Raw genomic sequence first — 24953 nt, 5'->3', positions numbered from 1 at the left:
GGACAAGATCATATCTTTGACAAGCTGTAGGGGAAAGTGCCCCTTTCCCATCTCTCCTTTCCCTCCCTTACACATGCATGCAACCCTGCGCTGGCAGGCAGGCAGGAGGTTAGGAAGAACACATGCTGCTGGGTCACACAGGCACAGCGGCATGGTGCTGAGGCCTGATTTGCATCATGATACTGGACCAAGATCCAGAGATACTGCAGGGGACATTTCGTTGCTCCACAGCTCTGCAAGGAAATAACTTTTCAGAGCCAGAAGCAAGTGCCCTCATTGTCCCTGCAATAGGGGGACAGTGCAAACAAGAACAGCTCCATCTGCCCTGTCTCTGAGCATCTCTCTGCCATGCCCCAGCGGGGCTGCCTCAAGAGACCAAGCAGAAGTTCAGCAGAAGTCAGTCAGCCCTGGTCTGTGCCAAGAGGGAAGCAGCCAGCATGACTCAAGTTTCCTGGGATACAGATACTTTCCCAAATACAAATTTATTTCTGGAGAAAAGCTTTCCAGCCATGTAAGGTACAAACAAACCTGATGGTACTCTGCAGAATTTCATTGTAATTCCTGTCTCTGAATGATTCGGACAAACTTACAGCCCAAAATAGAGAGTCTCCATAGGCAAGACAAAGGCTTCTAGGAACGGAAAAACCTTTTGTTAGAGCAACTGATATAGGTTACAAAAGCAGACGAGCTTCGGGGAATGCAGACCCATCTTCACATAACTGAAATAAGAGCAGGGCACTCAAAAGCATCTGCTTTTTCCGACTGAATACTTCATCTCATTAAAGATAGTCCCCTTTCCTCGACCACCCACCTTGTTTATACCTTAATACAGTTACACCTCCAGGAATGGGGCTACTACTGACTTTCCAGCACCTTTTATGCTGTACCGGAGCTTTCTGAGGAGATACCCTCCTCCGTCCTGTTTTCCAAAGCATGAACAAACCTCATGGAAAGGTTAGTGACTTCAGACCAGTCGCTGAAGACCGAAAACCTCACTGACACAGGACTTGAGAAAGAAGGCTGGAGCCAGAGCCCCAGGCAGGAGCTAGTCAGAACCTCAGGAGAAGCAGTGAGGCATACCAGAGCCTGCCCCAGAGGGAGCCGGGGCTGCTCTCCACTCCTCGGGCAGCCCCCATGCCCATCCCGCCACCACAGCAGGCTCAGAGGCTGCTGTGCATGCCTGCCCTGCTGCCCCTGGTGCCCTCTGCTCTCACGCTCCTCCGGCTCCAGCCCATGCCTGCTGGGCACATCTGGGCTCTTGCAGGTGAAGGTGGGCTCCCAGCATCCTGTGAAGCTTCTCGCATCTGGGTGATGCTTGGCACATGAGCAGCCAAACCAGTTTGTTCTAGCTCTCCTGCTTTTAGGACTACCTCCGATTGCATGGGGTCTGTGCCTCTCTGTGCACAGCAGGAACAGCCCTGGCTGTTACCCGCACACCGCTCAAGGCAGAGCCAAGCTTACTGTTCATTTCGCTCCGACCAATGCACTGTCCAGTCCCATTGTCTTCTGGTCACACAGGGAAGTCAGTGCCTCCTGCTGCCCAACAGAGCCAGGGTTCTACACAAGAGGAGCTATTTCTATGCTTTGCCTTGAATAACCATTGCCTCTGGTGTTGTCTTTTCACAGCTATCTGGGGCAGAGCAAGTTGTTCCAAAGTGCTCTGCAAACCAGACATGGCAAATACTTCAGCAAAGACTGAAAATGTGCATGGCCCTGGGACAGTAAATAGCTGCTCCCTTCCTAGGGTACCTAACGCCAGCCAGCTGGGAGCCAAATGTGCAGAGCAGTGTACACATACTAGAGTGTATGCCAGGTTATTTAGCACAGACGATGATTTGACCAAGCCACCAAAGAAGTCCTTGCAAAAAAACCCCTCAAATATGAAAATTTCCAAACTTCTTTAGTGAAATTCAGCACTCCCTTCCGGTTAAGATTAATGGGAACTAGAAGCCAAAACCATCATAATGGCTTCATAACAAGTCTGTATAATTTATACCTTTACAAGACAGTAGGACATTTCTCCTAAGGCAAATGGACAGCAGTGGGCTCAGGACAGAGGAGCTCTAACTGTGTGTGGTAGCGCTGGGAATTTCTTTGCAAGGCCTCTCCCTTAGCTACTGCTTGATCCAGCCACTTTACACCAAGTCTTAACAACAAATACCATTTTCAAAATGAGCATGAAAATAAAACCTAGCCTGGCAGCACGCAGCTGTGTCCCGAAAGGCAGTGGGAACCAGGCTGCGTGCGGGCTGCGCTGTGCATGGGCACGAGAGGCTGCAGGCTGTGCCGCTGCTGGGCCAGGAGCTGCCTGCTCTGCTGCAGCAACCCCAGCACTGGCTGGGCCACTCTTGTGGAGGCAAAAGCAGCAGCAGAGCAAGCAAGGGCCTGCCAGTGGAGTGTGAAAATTACAGGGGAGCCGGTACACCGAAGACAGCCACTGTCCCCAGGTGCTGCCTAGGCAGCACACAGCACGGGTGCTGCTGAAAGCTGCTCGCAGGGCAGCCTTTGGTTTGCAGTGCTTGCAGTCTTTGACTGAAGGACTTTAAAACTGCACAATGACCAGGTCTCTGTTGAAGCTGCAAGCATTCCCACAGATCAGGGAGCACTGAAACTTCATGAATGAAAGCACCAGTACAAATTGAAAGGCACAATGGATGAAGAACAAGCACAGCCTGCAGGAAGCCATCACCCCTTCAACCATCAAATGTACCAGCTGCTAGCAAGCAAAACAAGCCATGTGTCCAAGTCTCACATCATAAATCCTACAGGAAATGATTCTGGGGGGAGCCTTCCCACAATAAGGGAGTAGCAGAGAGGGAGAAATAAAAACAAAGCCCAGAAAGCTCCCCATAGAAAACAACTCAGACAAAGAGGTACACTTTCCACCAGAACAGGTGGACAGGAAGATGCGGTGCTGTGTGATGTTTGGATACCAGAGTGCATTACAGCATTGACCAGTTGAAGATTGCATGGGATTTTCATCCCATACAAAAAATTTTGCTTCTTTTAAACAAATAAAAAATCACCAACACAAATGAGGCTTGGGACATGTGTGTTGTGCACTTCTAGAAAGAGATCTGTTAACAGTGTTATGCCTGTCAGAAAAATACATGATCAGTTCTTCCAGAAGCACCTTGTTAACGTAATTATCTTTTAAATCCTGTTTTCTGCACGTGCCATGCCTTTTCTCCCAAAGAAGCACAAAGTGTTTTAAAACTGAACCACAGAAACATATTACTATGGTTCATTTGTCAGCAGCAGAGATGTAGCAAAGGCTACAAAAAGAGGCAGTCAGCCCAGTTCCCAATTGAAAAGAGTGCCATGAAATACAGGCCATTATGAGAGTATAAACAGCTGTACTGGTCAAACCGAAGCCCTGTCTTCTGTCTGACAGTGGCAAACAGGCAATGCTGGAGGAAGATCAGCACACTCATGCATTGATAATTTTCTTCTGGCCATCTAGGATGAGCAGCTCAGAGGTTAGCCACAGTGCCTTTACATTGAATGGCCTTTGATGGGTTTCTCTTCCACGGATGTGTCTAGTTGCTGCTTGAACAAATATAATCTTGCAGCATCCAGAATATATGTGACAAGGGTTCCAGTGTTTGCACACAGTGTGCAAAGACGAATCTCCATTTACTTCTTTTAAACCTGCCCCTTCCTGGCTCTTGTATTAGAAAAAATAGTTAGCATGCCCACTGATTTCCCCTTGTGCTACCTGTGGCTTTACAGGTACAGCTAGCACCTCCTCCCCTAGCTGGAAAGCAATGATCTCTTTACTAGCTTCTTACACAGGGACTGACCTGGCCACAATCCTTTTTTGTGCGATCTCTGGTTCTGTTTTTCCCTTTGGAGCTGGCAAAACGATTCTACACCCATGATACTTACATCACCTTGGTTTGTTCTCTGTTCCATTCATTGTAATTTGCAATGTTCATTTTGAATTTTGATATACTGAATAAAGATCTTTATCTATTATAATCCTGGACTCTCATGCCTGCATGGTAACGGGGAGTCCAGAGCCTCCCAAGGTGCCTGATTGCTCTGGGAAGTTGCTGCAGCTGGGACATCATGTTCATGAGGGCAGCAGCTGCAACTAGTTTGGGAGCAAGGATGGAGAGACCTGCCAAGTCAGAGAGCAGCTCTGCTGGGAGGACAGAGGGAAGTGAAAAGTCTCACTTAGAAAGTGTTAATTTGTGCCTGCATTCAAATGTGGCTGCCTTTGACATCATGTGGCTGCAGATCACAGGCAAGCACCTTGAAGCGTGAGGCTAAGGGAGATATCAGTGGGTTTCCACCACACTAGCAGGGTAATTCCCAGATTCACAAGTGACTTCATTCAGTTACTTCATGTTTAGCTGTGTTCGCTCATCAGCCTCAGCCACTGGAAATATCTTAACAAATATCTACCTGGTCCTGTGTCATCTGCAGTTCGATGAATGATGCTGGTAAAGTGAGCCTCACATACAGGTTATCTGCAGACATGCATATTCATTCATCACCACTCGAACCACCAGTTCAGTGTGCCTGGTGATTTAGAAATTACTTCCCACAGCTATTTTACCTTAACTGCCCCAGGGTACCAGACAGATTTTACTCCCTGTTGGCTGGTGTGGTAGAACAAATCCTTCTTACAGCCTCCAACACAAATCCATCTCTCCCAAATTACTTGGAAAGTTGTAAAATTATTGAGATAAATGGAGATCTGAATAAGTAAGGGAGCAGGTTTTGGCACTAGCTGCAATCTGCATGGAAAGAAACTCACATGATGGCAGTGGGAGATGATGGGGGGAGCTTGTGCAGTAACATCAGTCATGTACAACTGCCTCTCCAAGTACTTCAGTGAATTAAGGGCAGGAAACAGGGAGTGTGCATGGGGCAAACTACAGAAAAGAAATGGGAAAATCAGAGCAGTGGGAATAAGCAAGGTGTCCCTGAGACAGGGGCCACTGCAAACGCACAGGCAAGCTGGCCACAAAGCTCTTGCAAGGTGGCAGCAGGCCTGACGCAGCTCACCCATCAGCATGTCAGGCCTCCAGCTGGTCTCAGCCCCAGAGCTGAGCACAAAGCAGAAGGGAATAAGGAGGTGAAGATGGGAAGAAGAGAGCTGCCTTTTGATGGATGTGACTGCGAATGATCTGAAGCCACATCTTATCGTTGGTGTCCCAGTCAGTGAGAACAGTGCAGCATAAACACAGGGGAGACCCTGAGCACCGTAGTCATTCAAAGAGTCTATTTTCCACCACATGCCTAGGTTATCTGGGTCTAACATCAGTGATAGGGCCACAGCAAGGAGAGCCATGGGCACTGACATTGTCATGTGGACTTTCCTTCACACAATGTATCTATGCAGAAAGGCCATTAATGATTGTGCAGGGATTCTTACACAATTCCTACCATGCACGTCATTTAACCTTTGCAGAGAGCTTACCAGTTTGTTCTCAGAAATCGGGTGAAATACTCCCACTGCAAAGAGTTAATTAATGCAGCTTGGACTATAAATTATAATTAATTTTTCACAAACTACAGCTACTGTTGAGAGAAGCAGGGAGACAAGTGATAGTTTTGCTGCTCTTTTTTTTTTAAAAAAAAAAAAACCTGACTGGTGGGTTCATAGAGTACAGACACTTTACTCTCTCAATATTTAGACATTCAGTTAGACAGATGAACTCAGCTGGTTGGAGAGTGTATATAAATTGACTGCTCTGTATATGCCTCATGTACTTACAGATAAACCACAGAATTGCTGAGGTTCTTCTCAACCGAGTTCATCCAACTGCTTTTCAGAAGAACATGGATGAGAAGGTGTCTGGCTCAGCTATTCCTCAGCTGTAGCACTGTAATCCTGGCACGAGCCACACTAAACCCATGAGTTACACTGATGAATACACCGAGGGACTGTTGATCCTAACCATTCCCTCTGTGACAGATTTCTGTATGTCTGGTATGACACTCTCTTCTCTTAATAAACCTGAACAGAGGCTGGATGCTCACTGCTGCTTTCTGTACATAAAATCAGAAGGGCCTGTGCAGACTGGGGCTTGCCTAGCAACAGACGGGGACTCTGGACCTCATAAAAATTCTGCTCCTTTGTGCTTATTCATTTGGAAATGACCCAGTATTTACCCCTGCATTTTACTGAAACAGATCCTGCTGGAATTGCGTTCCCAGTTCCTGAGAGGATCATGAGGATCAATAGTTGCAGACTAGAAGTTCATCCCAAAATATAAATGCCAGACTGCAGGGGCACTCATCTCAGAACATCAGACACTGCTGATCAGAACAACAAACGCAGCACTCCTCGTGTCTCCCATCTGCACTGTTCAAGCATTTCACTGAGGAGCAAGTGTAAAGGTTTCTGAGCGCCAAGGGACTGCCTGTTTCCATAGGACAGGTAGCTTTTGCAGAGGCAAAGTCCTGTATTATTATAAACCTTCTAGTTGCTCCCCCAGGCTGATCTCTCCAGCCTTATGAAGGACTCTTTCCTATGATTTTCTCTACCACAAGGGTCCCAGAATGCACATTAGCACTGCAGCATTTTATTTTCCCAAATCCCCATCATCAATTGTAATAGCAGCAACATGATACTTCAATGAAGGGATCTGTTCAACAAACCTAAAAAGCCTTTTGCAGGGCCAGTGCCAGCATGAATGCTTTGCAGGACAGCTGAAGCCCAAGAAGTGAAGCAACATGCCAGGATCACATGGTGGAGTCTGACAGAGCAGATCTGTTACGCAGCCTCCTGCTCTGAACGCTGGGCTTACAGCCTCAGTTCTTCCAGGGGTGATGAGCTTCCATCCCAAGCTTCGCTCCATATGCCCATCTTTACCTTTAGAGTCACAACGGCCTGTCTCTGCTTCGCATCTGGAGTGGTAGATGCTATGGCTACTTAAAAAATACACAGCATGCAAAATAAGCAGGGACTTGAGAGCAGGCATGACGCAGCTCTCTGCAGATTGACGGCCAGATCTCCAAAACGTACACTGCAAGGTACCATGCCTGCGTGCATGCAGGCTCCGCTCAATTATCAACCACACCTCCAGCTGTGGGTTTTAAATTATTTGAGCAAAGACCACGCCAGGACTTATTTTTAGTCTAATATTGAAAACTGGTCTGTCCGCGTGGGCCTTGGTGGACTAACTTCTGTCTGTTACACCCGTGCTCTGGGCTGGCTGGACACCCTTCAACTCCAAAGCAACAGCACCACGCTCACATCTGTAGCATTGCTGGCTTGAAGAGAGTACAGTGCCTTCAGACTGGAGTGACCAGACACTGAGCAGCAAATTAACGTGCAGGTCTGCCATGGTCACCCAGTAAAAGCCATGCCAGACTGGACTGGAGACAAGATCTGGGGGAATTGGCTGAACCTGAATTACATGGCACATCTTACTATGGTACATGCTGAAGCTTCGATTCAACTAGATGTGACTAGATGTGAATTTACCACATCACAGTAAAGACATCAGTGAGCCACCGTAATCATGCAAGTCCACCAGGCCTATCTCACCACAGGGAGAGCAAGCAAGGAAAACATTTCTGACACCCAGCCACGCTAAGCATCGGGGAAGGTATTACATGGGAGAGGGAGAGCCTTAACGAGTCTAAACCAGTAAGTCTACAAACTTAGTCCAATGGCATCACCATGACAACAGCTATGAAATCTGTGGACTCAAACTGGTTTGGAAACTTAGACTTCATCACAGAAAGAAGGGCTGTTTCACCTACCCTCTCACAGGAATCTCTAAAGGGACTTCAGGCAGGGCTTGTGATCCGCAGCAGTTGAAATAAAGGTACCAAAAAGTCAATCCAGAGGGCCCAGCTTTCATCCAGGTGTCTCACATTATCCCCCAATCCTCATGTTCTCAGCACAACTCAGCACCACCTCTTCTGCTCTTTCTCCCTCTTTCATCTTCTCACCTGATCCCAAACCCCTCTGTTGCACAGCACCACAGAGTGCGGTGGCCCTGGCAGCACTGCCAGCCTGCATGGGCTGGGAAGGTGACAGCACTCAACCGGATCAGCCAGGCGGCGATCCTGACAACCGGCGTAGCACAGTCCGGCTGAGCAGCTGCAATGATCCGCATGTTGGCTTAGAGCATCTGCCCATCACTGGTGGATCCTCTTGTATCCTGACAGCATCCAAACACACCTCCTCCACCCAGCCTGTATTCTCTTTCTACCCTTAGGACTTCACCTGTTTGTTGAAGTCCAGGAAATAAACTTGAGGAGAACTCAACAGCAGAGAACAAGCAAAAGGGATTACCTGACTTTTTTGGTGATTTCAAACATTATCTTACTTTTTAAAAATGAAACTTTGATAAGACTTTAGTATCTTTGTTCTGCATAAACCTTCCATCTCAGAACGCTCTACAGATTGCTGTGAACCTTCTTCCATTTTTGCCTCTATCAAAATGTTTCTAAACTTTGCCACTGATTCCTATTCTGTTTACCAGGCAGGTGTGTGAAGAAGGCAGGGGTGACGGAATGTCGCAGGATCTGCTAGTAGCTGCACTCAGAGGTGGTAAGAAAGGCTCTAACAGTGCTCCAAGGGGGAAATATGTGATATCCCACTCCTTTTCCCAAGGCAGGGGTAGAAAGGAAGGCCAGACATCCAGGAAGGAACTGGGACCTTCAGGAAAAACACAAGTTAAAAACGTATACACCAGGAGCAACAGGGCTTCAGGAGGTGAGGCACGTGGGGCTACACGGAGTGAGGGCGTTTCATCCCCTTGCCCATAGGGACTGTCTGGGCCATGGGGAGAGCACAGTGAGCTTCTGGAGGTGCAGGGTCTAAGAGCCTTGGCCAGCCTGCCTGGTAAGATGCCTGCCTCACTCCACAGGCCAAACAGGAGCAACCAAGCTGCCTGTGCCTGGAAGTCTCTCCTTTCCCAGGGAACTGCAGCTACCCCTGAGTGTGCATGGTGCTTTCTCAACATGGTGTCTAAAATCCAGCAGATCATTTACAACCTTTCAGTGAAACAATGAGAGGTGGGACTACCTACAGGTGCCAGAGAAGCTCTTGAATACTGGCATTTAAAAGAAATGCAAGAATTTTACAAAAATGAGATACTTGTCAGCTTTCCAGATCATCACACCTCACATCTTCATTACCTCCCCATATGTTATACACATGTGTAATTCTACGATAGATCATCAGTAACCGTAAAAATCAGAGGGACTATGTGTAATTTAGATAAAAATTGAAAGACATCATAAAAAAGGAATGTGAAGGAAGAAAGTCAATTACAACTTTAACTCTGGAGACTCCACCATCTCTTAAAACAAAAACAGTCAAGGATGATGTTCCCACAGAGGAAAGAAATTTTTCAAAAGGAGAAACTCCTGTGCAAGGCACACAGCATCTTGCCAGTTTCCTTTCTACTGAAATTTGGCTTTCAGTAAAAATAGCATATATCTAATGCAATGCAAATAAGTAGCATGGATCTATGCTAATGAGCACAAAGGAAAAATCCTGGGGAAGGATGGTATGGTCATTGCATTAATGGTGCTGCCTCTCAGCTTGATGTCTCCAGTGCAGTGGAAGGCTAAGCACAACATCGGAGCAAATTTTGAGTGCAGTTTTCTAATCAGAAATGCTTTTAAAGGATACCTGGCCATTCCCTGCTGTGGCTGCAATCGGATTTCCTTTAAAATCACAAAAGATTGAGCTTTCCGAGGACGAAACATCTCCATAAAATCTGCAAAGTAGAATTGCCGACAGAGAAGCACAGCCAGCTGCATTGTTGGTTCTGGGCAGGAGCAGCTGGAATGGAAATAGAGCACGGATCTCAAAATAACTGCCCAGCCCTCAGCTCCCCAGGCTCCCGCTCCCGCGGAGGGGATGCTGGTGGGCTGTCCAGCCTGCTGACACCACCAGGGTGGCACGCTGGCCCCAGGGTGGGGGGTCTCCCACACAGAAATAATGCCTTCCACCAGAAAACGGTGAAGCAGCGGCCAGGCACCTGGCTTCTAGATGTTCACTCGTGCACATGCTTGGATTTTTATTTTTGTGTGTCTATTTTCTATTGTATTTGCGAACACTGAATACAAGGGGATGCTGAAAAGCACTTTTACCACATTAAATCAAATTAAACATTTTTGGAAGTCTGTTCTTGCTTTCTGGAGATTCAAGGAAAAACGTCATGGCATGGCACAGATGTCTTTTCTGCAGTTTTTGTATGACATGCTCAGAAGACCCATGTCTTCATTCTTGTATTTCCTATAGCCTCTTCTGGGTTTCTTTCTCCCATATCCTCAAAAAAAGCGCAAGCTCAAACCCAAAAACAAACCAAGGAAAAAACCACTAAATCAAAGGCTGTAACAAGCTCAGCCAGCAGCTAAGTACCTCTTCCCAATTCTCCTTGCCATCCCATGGAGGGGTGGGGAGCGTGGGGATGCGGGGTGGCTGTGCACTGCAGGGAGTGAGCCAGAAGATGCATGGTCCTTAGTCGCTGGCTGGGGTTAAACCATGACAAAGTCTAACAAGCATCAATAAATCCATGTATTGAAAAAGCTGGGAATGCTTAAAATCCAGCTGCAATTTTAAGTAGTATGTTCTTCAAGTTACCATTGCATTAGCAACCTCTCCCTCTCTAAGATAGACACCAGCAATATAAATCATACTTCTTGAAAGATCTAGGGAAAGATCAGTGGCTTTGGGAGAAATCAAAGAGAAGTAGTGATTAAAGAAGATTCCAGGAGGCAATAAAGCAGTTATGCAAAATGTCTCATAAACCCAAAACAAATAAGGGGAAGGAAGCTATATGGGGGAGCAAGGGAGAAAGGTACTTACACTCTTCTTCCATAACAACTATTTTAGTTTCTGAGGCTGGTAAGACTTGTGGTGCTTTCGTTGTTCCTGGGGAAATTAAGGTAAGAAAGTAGTGAACAAAATATCTATTTTGAGCAGAGAAGAGTGGGCTTAGCTACTGCAGGGAGGAGGACAAGAGCAGGTGCTGCTGGGTGGTGCAGGCTGGGGGGGCTGTCAACGTGTTAGTACTGGTTAGAGTACACTCAGATGGGTGACTGGGTAACAGGCAGAAAAAAATGGAGCCCTTCCAGGGGACGGCACAAGGCACACCGGTCCCCTCACTGGAGGACCTCATGCCATTAGGTTCTCTGTCATGACAGAAAGGCAGAAATGGCTCAGGATTCACCCAGCAGGTGATGAGTGAAACTGTGGGAGGTTTTCTTAGCCCTGACAGCCACGAGAGTGCAAAGACGGGATCACAGAACATGACAGTGAGAAAAATATGGAATTTAAGAAAAGGTGAGATCATCTGAAAAGCCTCCATCCCACAAGTATGTGCAGCTCTGCAGCACAAAGTAATGCTCGTATAAGAGATGGAGGAATGTGAAACAGATGAAGGCCATGGCCCAAGGCAATACAGGAGCCAAGCACATGGAGAGATTTCCTCTTTATAAACCAGGATACTGGGAAAGCCCACAGTCATCAGCTGTACTCAAGCCCACTTGTGGCAACAGCCCCTTCTGGATCAAATTCCCTCACCACCCTCCAGATGCACAAAGGAGAAAGCACCAGGATCCTACGCTGTGCGTGCAGCACCCTGTCAGAGATAAGGGGTGAGACCACCATGAAAAGGTACAAGCAGAAAGAATTTTTCCTGCAGTGTTTAGCAAAGGGGAGGGGGTCAGTGGAGGAGGTGTCTAGAAATTTTCTGAGGAAAAAAATGAGTCTGAAACAGTCACATCTCAGCTGTGCCCTCATGCCCACGTGATACCAACATTCGACTACTCAGTAAAGAGAACTGGGAAATGGGACATTTTTCTAAGAAAGCATCTAATTTACCTCAAAGTAACAAAAATCGAAAATAGCATGAAAACACAAAATGTTTTGACTAAGTCCAGAAGCATTTCCTCGGAAACTGACACCCTCCCAAAGCCTCTCAATGCAAAAGCATTTATTTCTGAGCTTTGTGGAAATACCATAATTGCAGAGCAGTGGTGAGGTGATGGGTTTGGCTGATGGGCATTTTCTATGTGACAAGGGGTGACTGCACTGCAGCCAGTCTCTTTCTAAAGAAAATCTCGTTGCAGTGTGGTGTTTTCAGTGATTTGCAACAGAACTGCATGGCTGAAAAGATGCTTTTTTGAAAACAGTATAAACCAAAAATTGGTAGTGGAATACAGCAAAGCATACTTTGCAACAGCAACATTGCCTCATCAGGCTGAGAATTTTTTACCAGCAGGGACTGAATCTCAGACCTTCACATCCATGGGCCCAAGGGTCTCACATGAGAGCTCTTTCTCTGCCATCCATGACTCAGACAGGCTCAGGAGTCTCCATCTCTGGCCTCTGCACCCCTGGAGGGGAACGGCATGTTGGGCTGAGGGCACCTTGCTCCTCCGTGATGCTAATCTCAAACCTCAACAGCTCAGGCCATCTCTTGCAATGTCACCTCTCTACAGGGACACCCAGAGACATCCCCAAACCTTGTGTCTCTGTATCACAAGATGCAGCGTTAACTCAGGACTTCTTCCTAGTCCTGGATTCACCTGCCTGTATCATAGCAACATTACAGGACCTCCAACAATACTAAAGTGTCAGGTCAGAAAGCATGTTTCCAGCAAACAGTGCCAGAGTGTTAGCCCCAGCCAGCCTGCTCGGGATGGGCAGATGGACCAGCTTCCCAGGGACAGGGCCGCAGTAAAGATGCAGAATATAAAGTAGCAGATCATACAGAAATAGCAATAGCTGGATAGAGCTTCTGCAAAAGAGGAGTGCCGGCTCTGAGGGGAGGCCAGCTTGCATGTCTGCTCTGATTAACTGTTACAAACTGCTAGAACTTCACAGAGCACTCTGTTGAGACTTGGCCACAATAGCATCAGTGCTAAGGAGCCTAGAGAACACAGGCAGGGACAGAAGTCAGCACACATGTGGATTCAGAGACAAGCAGATGCCCCGAGGTGTTTTCTTCTGACGGATATCACAGAAGAAGAGAGCTTGCAGAAGTGAGAAAAGCTGTCCAGGTCCCAGGAAGGTCCAGCAGTAAGGAAGGAGGGAGACTCCAGGACAGCAAGTGCCTGGGCCCAGGTGAAAGATCTTCAGCTCTTGGTAGCTCCAGTGGGAAGTGTAAAAAGTGCAAAGGAGGTGACAGAGCTGCAGAAGCCTACAGAGATCACCATCATCTTCTTTACCTTTCCAAGGGATTACAACTAGCATTCAGCTGCTGTCCTGCCAGGTAACCTGCAAATAGCACCAGCAACGTGTGCACGCAGCTGCGAGTGGCAAGCCAAAGGCAGATTTTCCAGGCATCTTAGCAAACAGATTTATCAAGGCACTGCTGTAGCAGCGTGCATCTGGCAATCTACTGGATCTGCAGCACCTTTCAGCCTGCAGCTCCCAGTACGAAAAGGTACAGGCCAGATCTTAGGGTCTCCTAGGTTGCTTTTCAGGTCTCAACACATTCCTGAGCAATTCTGGTGTATCCTCATACCCCCTGTGACCTGGGTGAGAGCAACCATCTGCCCCTGCCAGACAGCATGCCTTCCTGTGGAGGGAGTTAAACCCTGACCCATGCTGCCATTACCTGTGCGTGAGGGAAGGGACCGTCAAAGTTGGAGTGGCCTGAGGTGCCTTTTCCTGCTGCCATAAGCAGCATGCAGGATTGGAGCCTTGCAGTGCGTGCCGCTCAGTCACACTCCTCCTCTTGTGAAAGGAAGGGGATTGCTAGTGACTGGGATGGGTGAGTGGAGAAGGCGGACAGGGTTCTGACGGCAGCCACATGCTGCCCGTGCACATTGCACATGGAGAGGAGGGGTTGCAAATGCTCCCGGTCCAATACATTGTGATGGGACAGCCAGAGTGTGAGTCATTAAAAAAGGAGTGGCACTGCCTTAGTTCAGCTTACTCTGGACACCTTTACTATCATGATTGTAAAGAAACACAGCAGAGCAGCAGGGCTAACTTCATAGATGTGAAAAACAGAGGCATGGAGGTCTGAGCATGGATGGCCTTTCTCCAGACTTTGCAAGCAATGGGTTTTTACAAGCAGAGTAACTGCAGGGGAGGGTATGTGATACTGCAGCTGCACAGAATAAAAGATTCAGGACTGCAAATGCTGCTGAGGCAGAGGTTAATAGAGAAAATAATGCCAGCAAGCAGCAGGAGAAGGCTACCTTCCTTCACATTTGACTAATGCTAATAAGAGCACAACAGAGAAACTGGATCACACCAAAGGGCTGCAGAGCACAGAGCCTGGGCTCCTGCAGTGGCCCACTGTGAATGGCAGGAGGAAGAGCTTAGGAAACAGAGCTTGTACAGAGTCATCCCTCCCCTAGTTGCACTCTCCCAGCTTCTGGCAAGCACTGTAGGGGCTTTCTGAGCTGGAGGGTACATCCAAACCATCATGTCAAGCAATATAATTATCATGACCAAGATAATAAAACCACCTAACTTCAGGCTCCATCCACTGAGCTCTAAGAGATGGAGCACACATTCTAGGATGAAAACCAGAAGCAACTTCACTCATCACAAAGCTATGGTTTAATTACTTTTCTCCTGGTGAGTTTTGCTTCTCAGAAATTCTTTAAAAAAAGAAAACATCAAGCCCGCCAGCTTTCTTTCCTCCTTACCCCTTAAAAAAACCCCACGTAGATCGTAAGTTTATTTAAAATGTAAATTAACCACATTGCCAGTGACAGATAACAAAGATAAACATTTATATTAAGCTGCATTTTTCTTATCTCCCAAGACTTTTACTTGATATCCTGAAAGCATGAAACAAAATACAAGACAGATCATGTGGAGAACCTCCTGCTTTCTATGTGAATGGCAGACAGCTCAAGACATTTGTTGGCTTCTTCACTTACCACTTTTCACATTCAGGCTGCCTTTTGCGGTGTCTTTCCCTAAAATGTTCTCCGCTTCGCAGCTGTACTCCCCAGCATCTTCCAGCTTCACCTTGTTGAACTGCAGTCTGGAAATCTTTCTGTTGAAAAGTACAGCAGACATTTCTTACTCAATTGCTAACCACCCTCATGAATTGATAACCATTCCTGGCCCTGGTACACTGTCTGGTATGTCACCCCTTCTTGGGAGGATGGGCTGCCTGACCTTGCAATCTGAACAGGTATTCAAGCCTGGTCAGGATTCAGACGAGACCCTTCCCAGGAACCATAGCCACCATAATTTTTCAAATGAGCATCTCCCTCTGAACCCACTGCTCTTAGCATGTTGCCATGGTCTAGTCTCATGAGTGTCTCATGAGGGGTTAAGCCCAAGAGCCCTAGCATCCCAGCACACAGACTTTTGGCACTGGTGAAAAGCCACTTTTCCGATGGACAGCAGGATCTGCCTGCGAGACAGAGGTGTGGAGATGAGATGCATGTTCTGCACCTTCCTCAGCAAGGAGCCCGACCAGTCTGGTGCCTCAGTGGCTGCATTCATCAGGGCCGCACACTTGAATGCAAACACCCACAGAGTCTGGGTGGACTCATCCCTTTCCAGCCTGCAAATCAGACTCCTGTGGTTTGACCTAGGCAGCTAACTTGTAGCTTTATCCAGGCCAACAAACAGGGCAAACACTTTGTCTCCCCCAACTACACACACCAATGTACTACAAACATGTGGGGCTGAACTACGCAGACTCATCTTATCAGCCAGAAGTGCCTAGAAAGAGCAGAAAATTATGTACGTGACAAGTGCCCATGACACCTAACAACCTGTGCTGAGTACTTCATTGGGGAGGGAGCAGCTCTGTGGCTCTACTGAGAAGACGAGCATTGCCTTTCCCACCGCCTATGACCAACGACTCATTCTTGGGGATGTCTCCCTGACTAATAGGAAAAACCTTTTGTTGCCTAGTTCAACTGAGGTCTATAGGAGCCTCCAACACACACTGAATCACTCATGAGACCACAGTGGGACTCTGACATTAGCCGCCCTGCATTTCCTTCCATTTTAGCCATCTTATAAAAACCTACCTTGTGTGCTCTTCGCATGAGAACACCTCTCTGCTTTCTACCCCAAGCTTTTATCTCAGGTCTGTGTCATGTAGTTGCTTTATTCAGAGACTTGGAAACACTGCCACCTCTAGAAAGAGACCCCAGTGGCCTCTGTTGCTGAAGGCAAATAAAATTCCTTTTCTGTGAAAAAACATCATTAGCTTTGGACATATTTGCCATGTTACATGTGTCATCTGAGAAGGACTTTTCTTTGGACTGTGCAGATCATCATCCATAGGAAGTCCTTCACAGAAGCACACTGGCATCTTTTTAACACCTTGACATGCTGTTCTACTTGGGAGGCATGGCACAAGAACACAGCAGGAACGTCTCACTAGTTATATTAGTAAATTAAAAGCACTTGTGGACAACTTGGTACAGCTCCCAGGATACAGGCGCTGTCCTGTTTTACAGGATGCGGTCAAGTGTTCAGTTGCATGAGTTTAGACCTCATGCAGAGCAATTTTTAAATGAATGTTGACAGTGTGCAAAGATCTCTTGAATCCCTCTCATTCCTAGGTCTCCCCTAACACACTGTGCAAAGCCAGTTATCAGGGCCAACACGTTCCAATGTGCATGTCTAAACCAGCAGGCTGATTCAGAGCAGTGCAAAGCTGCCCTGACTCACAGCACTGCACACTTCTCTGAGTTTTCTCAAGTCTCTTAGAGCAACCTGTGACAGTACTGGGGCTCGTGGTCCTTGCTGCTGCAATGCCTTAGGAATCAAGCAGCACCCAAGACACAGCAAAGCATTTAAGGGCCTCCAGGCAGCTGGGTTCTGCATCTGGCTGGGAAGGTATGGTGGGCACCTGCTGAAGAGGTCTAGCTCTGCTGGGCTGTAGTACCCAGTCCAGGACCACGTTCCCCACTCCTTCCACAAAAGCAGGTGTAGAAACAATCAGCAAAGGAGCAAGGTGGGCTCTGGCTACTACTGGATGCAGCTCCAACAATAGTACCCCCAGCCCAGTCCAGCCATGACTTTCTCTCAGCTGTCTCAACCCTCTGTGACAGAATATACCATTTGTTTTATAAACCACCCCTATGACAGGCTTGTAGTTGTTGCTGCAACGCAGAGCAAAAAGCCAGGCAGCACGCGTTGAAAGCAGCTTGGAAGAGCGAGGCTCTAACTCAAAGCCCTGTAGAAAACCCCACCCTCTCACCCCAGCCTGCTGAGGCTATCTGCCAGCACAGAGCCGAGAGCATTAACAAACATGCTGCCTTCAGCTGCCGGAGGACAGATATTCTAATGATAATTAGCTGCATTGCAGTCCCATATGCACAGCATGTTTTACTGTGTGTAGTAACTGGAAAAATCCACTACACCATTAGAATATCACCTACATACATGGTCTCTTACAGATAAAGGATTTAAGTCCCAAAGACACAAATTGGTAGGTTATTAGTGACAGAGAAGGCTAATGAAAGGGGGCATACTTGACAGATTCATCTCCAAAACCAGGATGAGAGACATTTGGTCTTTTACCTGGAACTGGAGAGGAATGTGAGCAGAATAAAAAGCAATGTTGGCATTTATAGCATATCAGCATCAAGGTGAAACCAAAGAGGATTATGTTGTTTTAATGCATAAGACTGTTGTACTGTCAAAAGAGGTTATTTTTATTTTCCATCACAGTTTGTTGAAATTCTCCTGGATTGCAACATCCCCTTGGATAAAATCAAGAGGTTTTGTTGCTTTTTGTTGCTTTTCATATTCCAGACCAATGGTGTAGCTACCCTTGGTCTCCGCACTCTGCTGTATAATGCCAGGTAACAGACCTGGGGGGAGAGATGAAGGGTACAAATGAGGATTGGTTTTAATGCAGAGTGTAGCCATAGTAAAGAGAATTTCCCTATTCCAGGAAGCGCTGAAACAGCCAGAGAGATACCTTGTTTCGCAGCGTTGGTCATGAATCTTTTAAATTCACATGGATAATGCCTGTGCACTAGAACTGAAGGATGTAAAAGAGACCAGACCTTGCTTGATCTGTAAGTGGTAAGACAAAGATGACCAATCTGTCTCAGTTCTACTTTACTATCTGCAAGTGCTACTGAAATATCTCAAAACTGCCTAGGAAATTGATTTTTCATGTCTGTGTTCTTTCTCCTGCTGCCCCCAAAGGTAGGTACTTTGTTCATTTGAGGGCCGAGACGTGTTTTTACAGAAATACCAAGTAGTAGCATACAAGGAATTGTGTTGTACACAGGAGCTTTGCATCAAGTCCCCTGCTGCCCTTCTGGGCAGCGTGTCTCTTGGGGTTGCCAGCCCCTGGGAAAACCCTACCGTGTGCATTCGCAAGGGTGCCTGGCTGCCAGACGATGCCATTCTTCTGGGGGAAGGCACTGCCCTTGGCTGTTTGTTCAGTGAAAGGGCCAGGGTCACTGACAGATCCCATCATTTCACCGCAGTGCAACTCTGTTGACATTTCTTTACTCCAGGGGAAAATCTGCCTCATTGTCTTTTCTGACCCTCAGCACATATGACTTAGCCACGCACTAATTATCTCCTGTAGTGCTAGTGGAGGAATAAACCATGGGGAATATGTTGTCTGCAAGCTCTGGGGGATAGGATTCACAAGGAGACCTTCAGCCTGGCCAGAAGAAGATCCCCCAAAATACCCTTCTGGCCAAGAGAACAGCATCCCCCAGGAAGGCAGTTTGGAGTGATGAGTAAATCACCCTCTGCAGTGCCAATCTCCAGACTACAATGGGAAACAGGGAGACCAGGCCTTGACCAGGACCTACACAAAGATCCTGGCAAATTCTGGCTGGGAAGGGAAGCCTCACCTTCTGTAATTCAGACAGCTCAGAGCTAGACATCTAAACGTGAGCATGGGCCCTAAGGCTGCAAGTACAATCAGAGGAAAAGAAGCAGGCACCTTGGCCAAGGAGGAACTTTTCATGACAGGAGTCATGCTCCCACCAGCACTTCGGTCAAGCTTGAATCATTTTTCTCCTCTTACTTACTGCCAAGTGGAACTGGGACCATCCTCCCAAGTCATCTCCTTGCAAAGCCATTCACCTCAGAGTGTGTGAGCAGGACAACAGCTGCCACGAGCTGCCTCCGAGACACCTACGTTTCACTGAGGGCTCAGCATGCCCTGTGCGAGTTCAGCTGCTTCTGCATCGCTCAGGACAAAAATAGCTCTAGGATTACTACTGCTGTAGCATTTTATTAGTCTTCTAAAAATAGAGTAACTAACATGTAAGTAATAAAGAAGTCAAGGAATTAGCTGATGAAGAGAATTTGAAGACTACACCGTATGTGGCCCCTAAATTGTCAGTGAAGAACGCTTCACATAGTAAACACACCTGAGGTCCTAGGAAAAGGAAATTCCCAAATGTAACCCTTGCAAAGGACACACTGCGTACACTGCTGTGGTTACCCATTAACTCCATTCCTCTCTGTTTGCACAGACAGCCGGTGGCAGGAAGCACACCAGTACTGGCAGAAAGCAGAAGGGCCAGCAGCTGCTGTAATGTGTACTGCTTATACCCCTGCCAAATATTTAATTGGTGCCTATGTGCTATCCTGGCACTCTGCACAGTGGTGCGTTTGCCTTGAGAGAGCAGGTTAATGATTGGCAAGAAGTTTCAGTATATCCAGTTCTTCAGCTTACACTCAAGAAGTGTTGGCCAGCAACCGTCACACATCAGGCAGCCCCACTGGCTGGAGCAGGAGCTCTCAGTGCCCTGGCCTTTGGGAGCACGTTCATCTTCCTCAGCACACAGTGGGATCAAAGCAGGTAGAAAAGATCACTGCAATGCAAAGCAGAGCAGGGATGGCTGTGGCAACACACCTTTGTCCAGCAGGGCAGAAGTGGCAAACAGGGGCATCTTTGCCCCTGCACAGCCAGAGGGTAATTAGCCCAGCCTCTTCCCTGCCCTTCAGATATGGAGCAGCACAACAGATCTGGGCAAGCCAGCTGTGCCTCGTCGTGCTTGAGGAAAACAAGTGGCCCTATACTGGCTGATATGTACTCTAGGGCATGATCTGGCTAGCTCAGGATTAGCTACAGAAACAGCAAATGAGAAAGAGGGGGAAAAATGTTCTCAAGCAAAGCAATCAAGTAAGAGGGAAAAGGACATGAAGGGTCAGACTGTTCAGTTCAGCCATCATCCCCTCTGCAGCAGGCAAAGTCCCCCTTCCTCCTCCCCTCACGCCACCATCTACCCCACTCAATATCTGACCAGCTGGGACTGTGGGACAAGCAGGCGTGGGAGACCGCTAATGTCCTCATGGGTGCCCAGGACAGGAACAGCCATCCCCTGACCCCCTCTGCCTGCTCTCTCCTACCCCTGCCCCGCAACATTAAAGCGCTGTTCTAACCTGAAAATCAGATCTGCCCCTTCTCTGCTCAGCAGTGCTGTTGTCTCTCTGTGCCCAGGCTTGGGACAGGCTCTGTTTAAAAGGAAGACTTGACCAGTCCTCACTCTGCCGAGCTGATACTGACGCTGGTCTCAGTGAGAGCTGGAGTTCCTTCTGGGTCACAAAGTGTCAACAAAAGGGGAAAAGATCGATAAGTACACTACAAAGAGCAGGGTCACTTGTGCAACCCCCATCCATCCTCAAATTCAGCCTGGGGCCAGTCGCTGAATCACCATGGATGTTCCTGCAATGGGAAGGGGTGCAGGGCAACAGAGGCAGCCTAATGAGACCACACACCAGTCTCTGGAGTGGACCTTGTGGCCACTCTGTTGCGAGGCAAACCCTAGCCTCTTTGTGTCCAGCAAGTCTACAGCAGCTGCCAGGGTGTGAAATCAATAAATACCTAAAAGCTGAGGTTTGGGTTAAGACCAGTGCACAGACCTGATGTCAGTGCACGGTCCCTGGTATTACTTGTCCTGGAATTCAAAGGCAATTGATACATCCCACAAATGTTTCCTCCAACCCCAATGCCCGGATTTGAACTTGTTTGAGAAAATGTAGATCCTGGAGCAGTTGAGGCCAGCTCAGAGCAGATTCTTTCCTTGCTTGCTGTGATACCTCACAGGAGCACACTAGCAGCCTCCCAAGAGCCAGGGGCCTTCCAGCACCGAATGCAGAACAGATTCCCTATCCCGGAGTGTATGACCTTAATACAGAGATGAGATACCTCTGGTGGGTGTGCAGCCAGGATGGCGTGCAGGTCTCACTACCTGTGCAACCAAACCACAAGCTTGTTCTGCAGTAGACAGGGGAACAGCAGGTCAGTGCTGCTGAGAAGGCACAGACGTCCTAGGTTGGAAGCGTATCACGTATTACATGGAGACTGATATGCTAGGCAAATCAGAGGCAGAACCAAAATTTCAGGGATTATTGGCAGAAGCGGAGGAGTAAGACCTGAGAGGACCTTTAAAGCAAAGCTTTTAAAGAACCAGGGGAGGAGGAGAGGGAGGTGACATACTAAAAGCAGCTGTCTGAAGAGAAGCCCTGTGCAGAGCGCAGGAATGGAGATGAGCAGAGCCAGGCTGCAAATACTCAGATTGGGAAAAAGCATTTGAGGGAACAGAGGTCATGGGAAATTACGGCACCTTCAGATGGACAGAGAACTACTCCTCCAAAACCTCTGTGAAACATATCATCGTGGTGGTACATAGGGTTGTACAAGGCATTCAGTTACAGTTTTGGGGTTCCATTCTGAGCTTGGGGCCTTTGGGATGCATGTCATTGTTTTCTTCCTAAGTCATTTCTCTGCAACTGGTATGTGTCACAGATCCTCACAAGTGCCTGATCCATGAAGTGTGAGGGAGACCTGGTAAATTCATGCCTGTAGGTATATATTGTGCTGTCTCAGATGAACTGCCTGCAGTCTCAGCCCTCACCCCAGCCCTCCTCCCCCAAGATAAAGCATTTTAACTTAAACTGGATGAATGGTATTTCACCTCATGTCTCAATGAGTGCTTCAACCTAATCTGTGACATTTTGCAACTGCAGTGGGCTAAGGTCTGTAGGGAGAGATATTTTTTTTAAGCAGCCAACATCACTGGAAAAAACACACAAAATTTTGGGCACATAAAGCTCCTTCTACCTCTAAGTTTGCACAAACCATCAGTTGAAGTAGCCCAGCATCTGATCGTAACTTGTTACCCACTATAACGCATTCAAGTTTGATTAAATGCCCATTCCCTGAATCTCTTAGGAGCTCCAACTTGCAAAGCTTGTGGATTGTTCTAGCTCAAAACCCAACTGCTTCTCCTTTCAGTTCTCAAATTCCCTGGTTCAGTCCCAGGTGCATTGGCCAAGATGACGTCCATCATCTCCTTTAAAACAACAGACAAACAAAGGAGATGCTCTCCTTCACCCACCCACCCCCCTCCAATAAAGTGCCTTCAGCAGCTAAACCCAAGTCCCAAATATCGTAGACTTATAATGACATCGTGAGAGTTAGCAAGGCAGAAGCTCCCCTGGTGATTATAACAACACCGGTGCTTGAGAAGACTCTTAGCTTCAAGGCATCTGGAATTGCTCTTGCAAGATCCATTGTCAAATGAGCTTTTTCCTTTGTTTAAAAATGTCAGCCTGAAGACCCCTGCCAGAGTGGTGGTATAGCCTGCTTGGGTTCACTCTGGCTCCCACAAGGCTTCAACAGTTCTTTTTGCCCCTCCTTGTCTCCAGGCTTAATTAGGAAATCATTTATCTTTATTGGCACTCTCTTTCCCCTGCTGCTTTAGCATTATTTTTTTTTTCCCCTTTCATTCCAGAGCAGTGAGTTGTACAGGGAAGACCACAGCCCCATTCATTGTGGGTGGGGAATAATCTACAGCAGGGACCTCTACAAGGAAGACCCCAGCAATGAATCTCCCCCAGCTGGCATTGCCGGAGGACTACTGTACAGAAACAGGAGAGAAGGGTATCCCTTGGCTCCACTTACAGGCTAACAATAGGGATTCCTGGTGATACTGAAAGTAGGACACTACTCCCAAGGGATGTCATATGGTCAGCCTGTCCCAAACTGAACTGCCAACCCTCTCCAATCTAATGATACGCCTACTTCATCACCCTAGCAATCTCCCTTGGCAAAAGAGCACACAAAGAGAAGAGGCTGTAAGAACAGCCCCAGCTAGGAGACTACCAGGCTCCTGGACCCCCTCTGACTCCAGCTGAAGATCTAAGTGTCTCAGGGCTGAGCCCTGAACACAGCCTGGAGTGAGGCAGGTTCTCTACACCTCCACAAACAGAAATTCCCTTGGCTTTCTCCACAACTGGCATCTGACCATTTGCCAGGACAGCCAGAGAGCCAAAACCCAACCTTAACTTCCCAGGACCCAGCAGCCTCAGTTGGATCAGGGATGCACTCAGCAGACAATGGCGCCGCAGAGGGACAGCCACTCGCTATGCTGCACTTCCACTGCTGCATGCAACTCTTCCTGGGTAATTTCTCTGGGTTCCCCATCAACTGTGTCTTATTTAAATTGAGCCAGAGATAAGATTCCAGCCACTAATTCCTTCCACCTTAAAGAGAAGTTTCCTCTTTGTGCAAGCCAGGCTTGCCCCAGCCTGTTACTAATTACAGATGGAACATGCAGTTCAGAAAGGAGGAATCAGAATTGTTCCCCTCCCTTCAACAAATATCCATTGAAAAAAACTGACTCCTTCGCCTGATGGCCCCGGAAGTTTTGCCGGTAACTTTAAAAAACAAGAGGGAAGATGACTGATGGAAAAGCTGAAGAGCTGACATGCAGTTAACTGCTCCTCTCTCCTTCTCACAATATATACTTCCCTTACTTCCAAAGAGATCTCCTACTCTAGGAAGGTCAGTGAGGTCGGATGAAAACTGGATCACAAAAAAAAGGGCTTCAGTCATGCTTTCTACTTAAAGATCTCAAGGCTCTTTAAACACACAGGGAGGAAAGCCAGGCACAGAGCGGTAGAGAATGAGTCACAGAGGGCAGCCATGTTCTTCTTGTCTCTCGTCCTCATCCTCTGCATGCTGTCTAAGGACCGCAGAGATGCAGACAGAGTCTGACACAGAGCTGAGGTAAACACTATGCACAACACCTCCACATCCTGGCAGGGCTCATTTAGCCTGGCTCCAGCAGACAACTGTATGAGGTCTTTTGGATCAAACGTTTAAGGAAATGATGCTGTGCACCTGGCCAGGTACTGCATAGTCCCTGAAGCTTTTTGCTTTGCCTAATTTCTCTATGTAAGTCCCTCTCCAGTGCTCCATTTCTAGCCCTCTGGAAAACCCACTCTACTCTGAACTGAAAGGAAGAGCAGAGGATTATCTGGAGACTAGTGTTATCTCTAAGTAGAGCCAGATGTATAAACCCCATTATTCTTGAATTAATCGTCATAAAGTAAGGCTTCCTTTCTGAGCTTTAGAGTTCAGGATGCTTATCCTTCCCTAGAGTACCCTCCTAACATGCAAGAAGTAATGATGTACACCCATATCCCGTGTCCAGTTTTAGGTCTCTCCACTAATCTCAGCCCCACTATCTACTTAACGGAGACATGCAAAGTCATGAGCACTTTCTCAATCCTCAGCCTGCATTCACAGAGCATTTTGAATGTTTTTTGTGTGCACTCAAGACCAGAAGGAAGCAGGTCCAATGCCAGTGAGCACTCTGACCTCGAGCTGTTTTCAAGCACTGAGACCCAGCAAACCCAGTGGGGTGGAGAGTCCGACAGCTGAGGATACCAGACAGGGTGTGCACAGACCCATTCAGGTCTGCTTGGAGAAGTGCTCCTGCACTTGACTTCTCAACAAGGGGCAAATAAATGGTCAACAAGGGTTTATTGCCTCAGAGCTGTCCCAGCTCAACAGCTGCTTGAGTGTAGCCTCTGTATCTGCTGCCCAGCCCCAAACAGGCATCCCCTCTGCTTAACTGCATGCTTTAGTGGCAGCAGGGAGCAGAAACTGGGATGGGAAGTGGTTCTGGGGGCAGGTCAGCTGGGGACGCTTTGGGCTCACACCTTTGCTGCTGAGGGAGCCTCAGACACTGGAGGAGGCAGGTGCTCAGCTTTCTTTAAAATGTTTATCCTTGGGCTTATTTTGCCAGCAGGA

General features: G+C 47.6%; 1 protein-coding gene across 15 annotated transcripts in view; it reads right to left on the bottom strand.

Moving 5' to 3' along the window:
• The window catches only part of NRG2 (neuregulin 2), a 164338-nt gene that overhangs the window by 34883 nt on the left and 104502 nt on the right, over nucleotides 1-24953 (bottom strand). For 13 of the 15 annotated variants that reach the window (XM_080399337.1, XM_080399330.1, XM_080399338.1 and 10 more), the window contains 2 exons: nucleotides 14833-14951; nucleotides 10793-10858 (listed from right to left, as the gene is read on the bottom strand). In XM_080399337.1, coding sequence (XP_080255463.1) covers nucleotides 10793-10858; nucleotides 14833-14951 — 185 coding nt within the window. The remainder of the gene's footprint in view (nucleotides 1-10792; nucleotides 10859-14832; nucleotides 14952-24953) is intronic. The other 2 variants (XM_080399336.1, XM_080399339.1) reach the window with 1 other exon arrangement.

The sequence above is a fragment of the Falco punctatus genome (assembly GCF_963210335.1).
Source record: "Falco punctatus genome assembly, chromosome: 8".
Taxonomy (NCBI): domain Eukaryota; kingdom Metazoa; phylum Chordata; class Aves; order Falconiformes; family Falconidae; genus Falco; species Falco punctatus.
Note: the sequence above shows the minus strand (reverse complement) of the source record. Positions and strands in the feature narration are given on the sequence as shown.